At 38.3% G+C, this 11,239-nt stretch overlaps 1 protein-coding gene across 1 annotated transcript; it reads right to left on the reverse strand.

Moving 5' to 3' along the window:
* Positions 1-1,045: 1,045 nt before the first annotated feature.
* LOC124977026 (14-3-3 protein theta-like) lies at positions 1,046-2,803 on the reverse strand. Its single transcript, XM_047540193.1, has one exon. It carries the CDS (start codon positions 2,801-2,803, stop codon positions 2,066-2,068), a length of 738 nt encoding a protein of 245 aa, XP_047396149.1. The 3' UTR covers positions 1,046-2,065.
* Positions 2,804-11,239: the final 8,436 nt, after the last annotated feature.

Raw genomic sequence — 11,239 nt, forward strand, 5'->3', positions numbered from 1 at the left:
TACAGATTTTCAAAGTAGCTTCTCATTATGTTCTGTATCTCAGTGGTGTCTGTCATGATATTTCCTTTTCATCACAAATTTTAGTAATTTGAGTCTTCTCTCTCCTTCTCTTTGTTAGTGTGGCTAAGGGTTTGTCTATTTTGTTTACTTTCTCAAAGAACCAACTTTTGTTTTGTCAATTTTTTGAATTGTTTTGTTTCAATTTCATTGATTTCAGCTCTGATTTTAATTATTTCCTGTCTTCTACTACTTTTGTTGTTATTCTGTTCTTCTTTTTCTAGGGCTTTGAGCTGTAATGTTAGGTCATTTAGTTGTTGACTTTTCATTCTTTTCTGGAATGCACTCCATGCAATGAATTTTCCTCTCAGTACTGCTTTCATAGTGTCCCAGAGATTTTGATATGTTGTATCATTGTTCTCATTGACCTCTAAGAATTTTTTTATCTCCTCCCTGATGTTTTTTGTTATCCATGTTTCATTCAATAGTATATTATTTAGTCTCCAGGTGTTGAAGGAATTTCTGTTTTTTATTTTGTCATTGATTTCTATTCTCAGTCCATTATGATCTGATAGAACACAAGGCAGTATCTCTATTTTTTTGCATTTCCTAAGGGCTGCTTTGTGGCATAACATATGTTCTATTTTCGAGAAGGTTCCATGTGCTGCTGAGAAGAAAGTGAATCCACTCGTTGATGGACGGAATATTCTATATATGTCTATAAGTCTAGGCTCTTGATTGTGTTTTTTCTTTTTCTTTTTTTTTTTTTAGTTTTAAAATGTCCACTTTATTCCATAACACTTAGCCAGATATCATTTACATCTGAGGAAGAAAAGGACCATGAGACTGATTTATGGTAAAACACTAAGAAATTGTAGTCTAATTTTATACATTTCCAGGACTCCCCAGACAAGTGTACCACAATGCAGAAATATAGGTATCACTACTATAGTTTACATAAAAGGGAAGTATCAATCAACTTCAGAAAGTAGTAAATTCATCTGTCCCTTAAAATATGGGTGTGCAATTGTTACAAAGCCATAGTAAATGGTTTTATAAAATGTAATTTTATTTTATGTTACTCTGCTGTTACATAGGGCATAACATTTTCACAAGGCTTTTTTGGGACTACAGTCAATGATTAGCAACACACAATAGTGGTCCAACTCTCTAAAGAACAATCACTAGACAAACTGGACACCCTCTCACATGTGCACAAATCTGCATGGAAAAGTACTAAAGTTTTAGACTTGGACTTGTGTACTTTTATTTCCCCTTCTAGTGTATTAAGAAATGACATGCACTTTAATTTGCCAAAAGCAATGCTTGTATTCTGGCAGCAACATGCTACTTCTATTACATAGTAAAGTGAATACCAGAACTACAAAGGCAGGAGGTGTAAGTGAATTTTTATTGGGAAGGGAAGTTGTCAACTTAAACAGCAGCAAATGATGAGTGAATAAGGAAACTCCCTGTTATCACAGATGGGTAAGACCTCCACAACATGTGATACACAGGAGGCATTTCAATTTGTGACCCCTGGCCAGGAAATGTCAAGTGCTTTCCCATTCAATCTACTACTTCTGGATTCCTACTAAAAAGGAATACAGTAAGAGTATGGAAAGGTTGCTTACTGAAAGGAAACCCTCAAAGAATAAGGAAGGGAATGTAGAAATTAAGAGGTTATGTAGAACACTCTTTAAATTGCAATTAACTACATTTTCTTATCTTCACAGTAAAACAAAACACAGTCACTTGTAGAACTGGTTCAGATTACTTAAATACCAGATACATTTTTAGTCCTCTACTAAGTGTTTGGAAGTTACTTATGTTTATATGAAATGAAGCTATTGATACTTTTCTACAGCAGTAACTGCACACCAGGAAGGCCAAGACAAACACAAATCAAGGAATGGAGTTTTCCCAAAGCTGCAGTGTGAAAAGACTATAAACAGTTGATTCCATACACATGAATGGGGTTCTTTGCTATAGGAAATCCAAGTGGAATAAGGAATGGAGATGTGTAAAAAGGTTTCTTGAGGGAAGAAGGATGACACCCTGTTTGCATTTAGTTTTCAGCCCCTTCTGCTGCATCACATTCTTCTCCTGCACTGTCTGATGTCCATAATGTTAAGTTGTCTCTAAGCAATTGCATGATGAGGGTGCTGTCCTTGTATGAATCTTCATTCAGTGTATCAAGTTCTGCAATGGCCTCATCAAAAGCCGTTTTAGCCAGTGTGCAGGCAAGCTCTGGGTTATTAAGGATCTCATAGTAAAATACAGAAAAGTTAAGAGCCAGCCCCAGGCGGATTGGGTGTGTGGGTTGCATCTCTTTCTTGCTTATATCAAATGCCTCTTGGTAAGCTCCTTGGGAATTATCTATCGTTTGTTTCCGATCATCACCACATGCAACTTCAGCAAGGTACCGGAAGTAATCTCCCTTCATTTTCAGATAGAAGACCTTACTCTCTGGATTAGTTGCATTGGCTATTAAATACTTATCCAACAATTCCAGGACCGTGGTGCAGATGGACCTCAGCTCCGACTCCACTTTCTCCCGATAATCCTTAATCAGCTGCAACTTCTTGTCGGAGGTGTCGGTCTTCTGCTCGATGCTGGAGATGACCCTCCAGGCGGACCTGCGGCCCCCGACCACGTTCTTGTAGGCCACCGAGAGCAGGTTGCGCTCCTCGTTGGACATCTCGGCGCCCTGCTTGGTCACGGCCTTCATGCAGGTGGCCATGTCGTCGTAGCACTCAGCCTGCTCGGCCAGCTTGGCCTTCTGGATCAGCTCGGTCTTCTCCATGGCGCGGGGGCTGGGGCCGAGGGCGAGGCGAGTGAGGGCGAGCGCCCACCCGGATAGGGAGTCCTCCTCCTCGAGAGCTTCTAGTCTCCGCGGCCGCGATGCGAGTCTTGATTGTGTTATTGAGTTCTATGGTTTCTTTGGTTGGTTTTTGTTTGGAAGATGTATCTAGTGGTGACAGCGGTGCATTAAAGTCACCCAGAATTATTGTGTTGTGGTCTATGTGATTCCTGAAATTGAGAAGGATTTGTTTGATGTACAGGGATGCACCATTGTTTGGGGCATAAATATTTACCATTGTTATGTCTTCCTTATTTATGGTTCCCTTAAGCAGTATGAAATGTCCTTCTTTATCCCTTCTGACTAACTTTGGCTTGAAGTCCACTTTATCTGATATAAGGATGGAAATCCCTGCTTTTTTACTGAGTCCATGTGTGTGGTAGGTTTTTTTCCCATCCTTTCACCTTTAGTCTGTGGATGTCTTTTTCTATGAGATGATTCTCTTGTAGGCAGCATATTGTTGGGTCTTTCTTTTTAATCCATTCTGCCAGTATATGTCTTTTGATTGATGAGTTTAGGCCATTAATGTTCAGGGTTATTATTGAGATATGATTTGTATTCCCAGGCATTTGGCTTATTTTTAGTCTTTTAAGTTGGCTTGGTTTCTCCTTTGAGTGGTTTTTCTCTAAGGTAGTTCCTCCCTTTGCTGGCCTCCATTGTTGTTTTTCATTTCCTCCTCATGGAATATTTTGTTAAGAACATTCTGTAGTGCAGGCTTTCTATTTGTAAATTCTTTTAACTTTTGTTTATCATGGAAGGATTTTATTTCATCTTCAAATCTGAAGGTTAGTTTTGCTGGGTATAGGATTCTTGGTTGGCAACCATGTTCTTTCAGAGCTTGAAATACATTGTTCCAGGCCCTTCTAGCTTTTAGAGTCTGGGTTGAGAAGTCGACTGCTATCCGTATTGGTCTCCCCCTATATGTAATCTGATGCTTTTCTCTTGTAGCCTTCAAAATCCTATCTTTATTTTGAATGTTAGGCATTTTCATTATAATGTGCCTTGGTGTGGATCTGCGGTGATTTTGTACATTTGGTGTTCTGCAGGCCTCTTGTATTTGATTTTCCATTTCATTCTTCAGGTTTGGGAAATTTTCTGATATTATTTCATTGAATAGGTTGTTCATTCCTTTGGTTTGTATCTCTGTGCCTTCTTCAGTCCCAATAATTCTTAAATTTGGTCTTTTCATGATGTTCCATAGTTCTTGGAGATTCTGTTCATGATTTCTTACCATCTTCTCTGTTTAAGCAACTTTATTTTCAAGATTAAATATTTTGTCTTCATTGTCTGAGGTTCTGTCTTCCAAGTGGTCTAGTCTTTTGGTGATGCTTTCCATTGAGTTTTTTATTTGGTTTATTGTTTCCTTCATTTCAAGGATTTCTGTTTGGTTTTTTTTTTTTTTTTTTTTTTTTTTTTTTTTTTTTTTTTTTTTTTGAGAATCTCTATCTTTTTGTTGAAATGATCTTTTGCTTCCTGCAATTGCTCTTTCAGCTTATTGGTATTATCATTCATTGCCTGCTTTTGCTCTCTTATCTAATCCTTTGCTTCATGAATCATCTTAATCATGTATAATCTGAAGTCCTTTTCTGACATTTCTTCTAACATACTGTCATTGGATTCTATTAATATAGAATCTAGACTTGTTTGGATCATTTTCTTCCCTTGGTTTTTCATGTTGTTCATGTATCTTTCCCTCTAGCAGTGCAGATCTGGAGTATTGCAGATTTCCCCCATAGGCTTATAGTGACCTTATACATTTCCAAAACCCTTTCTTTAAGGGGAGATCAATATTAGCAGTGCCCAATTCAGACACTATGCAATCCTAGACCAAATAGCCCCTCTGAGGACAATAACAATATTGTCATAATAAACAGAATGAGTTCAAATATTATCTTCAGTATAACAAACAGATTTGCAATAAGGTCTGCAGTTTCAAATGGAGGACAAAGAGGATGCAGAGGGTTGTAGGATGTAGCTGTTAATGGGATAAGAAAAGAATATACAGAAGTTCTAGATAATAGAAAGGGTGAGAGTGTAATCAAAAGAAATTGGATGTTAGCATGCAAAAAAGGGAGAAAAAGACTCTGAGGGTACAGTTAAACAAAAGGAAAAGAGAGCAAGAAAAGTAAAGAAATAAAAACTTAATTTTTTTCAATAAGGAGAAAAAAGAAAATCTACAGTATAACAGTCATATAGTAATGAAACCTCCCAGAGTTCAGTAACCTGATGCATGAGAGGTACCTGACAATGAGCTTCAAGCCTCCAGCAGGCATCTCAGGATGGGTTTTGCCTCACCAAAAGATCGGAGCTATGGCTTCCAGGATTATCCAAGATGGCTGCTCTGGCTTCGAAATGTGTTGGCAAATGGGGAGCTGCAGCTCAGGGTGTGCCGTGGTCAGCAGGAAGTCCTGGAGGTGGGATGCGGTTGGTCAGGCAGGGGTCCTGGAGGTCGGGTGTGTTTGGTGTGGTTGTGGGATCCTGGAGGCCGGTTGCGATCAGTCAGTTTGGGGTCCCAGTGATAGGGTGCAGTCAGTTGGTCTGGGGGTCCTGGCGGCAGGGAGCAGTCAGTCGATGTGAGGCCCCAGGAGGCAGGGAGTGATCGGTCGGGCTGAGGGATCCTGGAGTTGGGGCTCAGTCAGTCCAGGGTCCTACGGGGCCTGGCTCTTGTCTCAAAATGGCGGCAGCCACTTGTAATCAAACCTGCAGGTACTGCAACAGTGAACTTCCAGGCAACAGCAGGCAGCTGGTGCTCCACTGGTGGTCAGGCGATCAGTTTGCTGACTGTTGTCGGACAATCAGGAGGTGGATCTCATGCGTTGGGTGATGGATAGGCGTAAGGCAGGCGATGGACAGGCGAGAGGCAGGCAAATGGCAGATGATAGGCGCCTGACAGTGAGCAATCTGCACTCAAAAAACACGTGAATATGGTGGCAGACTACAGGTGATCATAGCAGACAAATGGGGTAAACAGCAGGGGATCGATAAGCAGCAAAAACTGCCTTACCAAGAAACAGATATCCTCTGCTTGAAACAGGAGTTATGGAACGACAAGGAACGCAGCCTCCCTCTAGTTCGCCATCTTGGATCCCCCAGCAGTTAAGATCTTTAAACTAAATTGTAACAAAGTACAGGAGCCTGGCTATCTTATTGTTGAAATTTGTATCCTTGACAAAAGTAATTTTTCGAAGTGCAAGGTCGCTGTAATCATAAAACCTAAGAGGACCTGCCTTTTGACATTCATGCCTTTGTATAATTCTCCTACCCTTACATTTGAGCAGGACCTGTGACTTGCCTTTTCCAGTAGAATATGGCAAAGGTGATGAGATGTCACACATAATTACATTATGATGTATATAGGACTTCCTTTTACTATCAGAGGTGCTAGAGAGATGACTCCTTACTATTCTTGAAGAAGTAAGCTGCTATGAAGTAAGTGGTCTTGTTGGAGAAACCTCCATGACAAGGAACTATGGACAAGTTCTAGGAGCTGACAGTGTCTTTCAAAAAGAAACTAATCCCTAGTCTTGAAGCAGCATGCAAATGAAGTCTGCCAGCAGCCTAAAAGAATTTGGCGGTGGGTCTTTCCCCAGTCAAGCTTCTGAAGAGACCACAGCACTAGGTGACATATGGATGTTAGCCTGGTGAGACTCTGAAACATAAAGCTCATTTAAGCTATACTCCTGACTCACACAAACATTGAGTAATAAATGTGTATTGTTTTAAGCGGCTGAGTTTGTGGCATTTGTTAATGTGGAAAACTAATATAGTTATGAAAGTCAATGAGACTGATAAACTGTTCTGGGTTAAAGGAAACTAAAGTAATATGACAACTAAGTGCATTATATGATTCTGAACTTCCTTCTTGAGACAACTGAAAAAATTGAGTGGGGTCTGATAATTAGATGACAGCAGTATATTAAGGTTATTTTCTTGATTCTGATGATTGTTTTTAGTTACATAGGGGTAAATACAGTAGGAAGTAAAAGCTGAGGTATTCAAGAATGAAAAAAAACATATTAGTTAAAGTGTTGGCTTTTTTCCTTCACTTTGCCTTATGATTTGCCATTTTTCTAATTAATCAATCATTAATTAAGAAAATATTTCGGTGTCATATAGCTGCAGCTAACTAAGCATTGCTACCTTCTATCTTTCTCTTCATGGTCTGAGAAGCAGATAAGATAGAAGGACTTACAATATGGAGATCAATTTACTATGGACCACGATTGTTATATCTACTTCAGAACACAATATTGAAGTAAATATTACTCTCTCCACTTATATTGTATTATCATTCAAATTTCTTTACTGTATTTCTCTGTCAGGTGACTTTTTAGTACTTCCTGCAAGAGGAAACAGTGTGTTTCTTTGTTCCATTGATGTTGAGATTGGTCATGCAACTTTCTTTGGCCAAGGGTATTTGCGTGAAAGTGATGTGAACCAAGGATTAAATGTACTTGTGTGAGTTAATTTCTTTCATATGTTTCTACATTTTTCATTTAAAGAACCTACTGGTGTAAGTACTATTCTGAGGAGAATAAAGAAAAACACGGAGTAGATCTGAACCTAATTCAAAGCCTGGAATCAAGTCAATCCAATGCTAGCAGAGCCTTATCACAGTTTACCCAAAGACTTGGTGAATGAGAAATATATGCTTATTGTCATAAGTCATTGAAATCTTGGGGTTATTTGTTATACAATATTATTGTAGCAATAGCTGATGGATATAGTGCCTCATATAATATTCTCAGTTAATGGGTCTGTCTGACTCTAAAATTTATCCTTTGTATTACTTACTACATGCTCACAACTTGACTCAATTCACATTATAATCACAGGGGAAATAACTAGTGTTAATTGAAATCTTTTCAAAGTGCTTTGATTAGCTTATTTTTGCTTCTGACTCTTCACATTTATAAGTATTTTTAACCATCATCTTTTAATAGTGTCCTCAGGCATTCTCATAGAATCTAACAAATTTGACATATCCAAACTGGTAACTTTAGGATTGAGCTATCTTGGTATAGACTATATTTGTCACACTTTTTAAATGGGAAAAAAAGTCAGTATTAATTTTCTAAGATAATTATTAGGATATTGCCAAAGAGTTACAATCCAAACAATTAAATTTCCCGGTAGTCCATAGGGATTTAAAAATTCTTCAGGTGCCTGTGTTTTGTCCTCTCAGCCTACTTCTGGTTACAGCCATGACTGCGGTGGATGGTTGATGCAAGTTTAGACTAGCAGAGTCCCATTTCAAGCAAGAAAGGTTTTTTTTGGTTGTTGTTGTTGTTGTTTGTTTGTTTGTTTTGCTTTCTCCTAAGATACAGGAGCTTACTGAACCCACTGGTAAGGGCAACCTGGAAGTGGGGGTATTAATGTCTCTATGGCACTCTCAGCTATGAGAGATGAGGGCAGTAGACAAAAGCTCTAGTCTTCTGCCTTTGGGGTGGGCAAATCTGAAAAAACATTCTGTATAACTCTCGAAGCTCCAGGTATAATAGAGTCCCTTTTGTCCGTCACCTTGATGACATTTATTGACATCTCCTTCATTTCCAACCCTGTCTCACCACTCCTATACTCCTGCCTCCTAAGAGCATATGCACCCACATTCTTTTTGGGGAGACCCAAACTAAAATAAAGACATTTCCTAGACACTGAGGAGCAAACACTCCTCTCCCAAACCAATTTGAATTTGAACATGTTAGGGAGATTAGAAAGGTAACATTAGAGCTCAATCAGTGCAACTCCTTGGCTTTGTTGCTTGTGCCATGTTGCCAGATGGCCAGTTGGCATCAGGAATGCACCAGTGCCACACACTTCTTGAAAAGCATCCAGGTCACATTCCCAGCTTTTGGCATCTACTTACCCTTATTTCTATTGTAGGGACATATTGCTGACTCTTTACATCAGTCAGGAGGAATGACCTTTAGTGCTCAAATCCGTTACTCTAAGGCTCACTGAAATTTAGACTAGCAGAGTCCCAGTGAAATTTAGGCCTGTCACCAATCCTCAGTTTCCACTTCTAGGAAGGATAATGATCTCAATATCATCAATTTTTTGTGAAGATAAAATGAAAATCAAATAAGTGAAAGGGTCTTATAGTTTGTAAAAGACCTTAGAAACATTGGTGCTCTTAGCAGATATACCAATATACTAGTAGGAATAAAACCTACTCGAGTCCAACTTACTAGTTGTTTAAGTTTGGTCAAGTTACTTTTTATACTTCAGTAAAATAATAACAACAGAGGAATCTCAAGAAGATAAAATGAGATAATGCATGTAAAAATTTTAAATAGCCCTTGAAACATAGTGGTTAATAAGTGTTAAGTACTATTATTAAGTTTTATATATAATTAAACAAGTTATTGCCTAAAATAAGCAAAGGGCTGTGCAGGGAGAAATATTTATTAATGTGCTGTACTGGAAGCAGCTAATGTTTTTTATCCTGAGGAATTCAGCCATGACTCAACTATGCATAGTACCAAGCAGTATATACAGAAAGTTGATAAAGGGTTGGAGTTCAGTTGGCAGGCACTGAGGGATGGTTACTGTGCCTTTTGGTATGAAAAGATGAAGACCAAGTGTTTCATTCATCCAGAAGTGCAAGAATGAAGTCACCAACATGTGAGTGTCATGGGTTTTAAAACTAGACAAGTGAGTTGGGTTCAGTTTGTGAAGAGTCTAGAATGGCAGCCTCTGGGGACTAGATTCTCTCCGGAGAGCAGAAGAGAATCACTGAAGGACTTTTGAGGAAAGTAACATGAACAGAGTACTGCTTTCAGAAAATTAGTCTGATGATGGTTTGTGTAAAAAGAACCATAGAGAGGCTTAAACATTGAGAGATCAGTTAGGAGAAATGTGCCATACTCCAAAGGTGAAATGATGCAGCCCCAATCAAACATGGGCAGAAAACATCAAGACAGATAAGAGGTCTCTTATTGAACAAATCAATATGGTATGTTCTTTATTGTATTCTCATACAAAAGAGGTGGCCCATGCAAATATGTAACAACAAATCCCACTATTATGGGTGACTAAAAAAATAAATTGTTTTTTGAAAAACATTCCTATGTTCACCTCAACACAGAGCAATCAGTATGCAAATAATCAGAGATTTATACACAGGTGCACAGTTCCTTCATTCTTATGATATACTTTTGTGGGGTTCCATATAAGGCTTTCGCTTTATCACTTTGATGTCATTTGAAAGTTGACATTGAAAATTTTAAAAATGTGTTAATAATAGGTACTGTCAAGTATCTTTTGAGCAGTAACTATTACTGCATTGAACTATCAAAGTTAAACTGATCCTGTAAACATTACTACAGAGTAAACAGTGCAAACTATTATTATCTTTATTTTACAGTTAAGAACATAAAGGGTCAAGTTGGCGCCATGGTGCACACCTGTAATTCCTTAGCCTTAGGAGGCTAAGGTAGGAGGATTGCAGTTTGAGGCCACCTGAGGCAATTTAGCCAGTTCCTGCCTAAAAATAAAAAGAGGTGGTGGTGGGGGGGGGGGGCATGGCTCTGTAGAAGAGCATTCCTTATTACAATCACCAATAGCAAATATATAAATAGGGCCAAAATAAGATTTTTGTAAGCTTTCTTGGCCAAATCCTGCCCATCTTTTCAGTCTTATCTCAAATGTCATCTCCTCCCTGAGGATCCGTCAGGGTCTAGAAGTAATCTGAACTCTCTGAATATGTGGTTATACACTTTCATATTTAGAGCTTGTATTAGAGTTATTTGTGTACATGTTTTATCTCATTTATTAGATGACAAATTCCTTTAAGACAGAGGCTATTTTATCAATCTTTGTATTCCCTATTGAACATAGTCCTACTGCCTGACATACAGCAGGGGGTTCAAAAATGTTTGTTAAATTGATTAAAGTGTAACACTAATAAGCTCTAGTCTGCTATGGGTATGTTTACTTGAATGTGTAATTGGTAGTTTCCACTGGATCCCTTGAAGAGTGTGTTGATACCTTCGCAGCTCTTTGAAGTTCTTGTGTATTTAATTAAATGTGTCACCTTTTTAGAGTTCTTGTACCAAAAGGTAGATTGCATGTTTATGAAGTAGTCATTGTTCATTCAAAAAAATAAAACATATGCATCCAGTTAAGTATACAGTTAATAGACACTAAAGATGAAAAATAATAGTGACTTAAAGTGTTACCAATTCTAGTCATCCTAAAATTAGATATTTTAAAATCACTGCTCTATTTCATATTCTTTTATTTATTTATTTATTTATTTCCTTTTGGTCAGAAGGGATTCCTTCCTAGATAATTCCACAGGGTTCTGTTTTTCTTACTGCTTTTATTTGGTGGAAGAATTTTAAAGATAATGCTGAAAAGAGGGGTGGGAGGGGTAGG

This window comes from Sciurus carolinensis, chromosome 2, assembly GCF_902686445.1.
Source record: "Sciurus carolinensis chromosome 2, mSciCar1.2, whole genome shotgun sequence".
In the NCBI taxonomy this organism is placed as follows: Eukaryota; Metazoa; Chordata; class Mammalia; order Rodentia; family Sciuridae; genus Sciurus; species Sciurus carolinensis.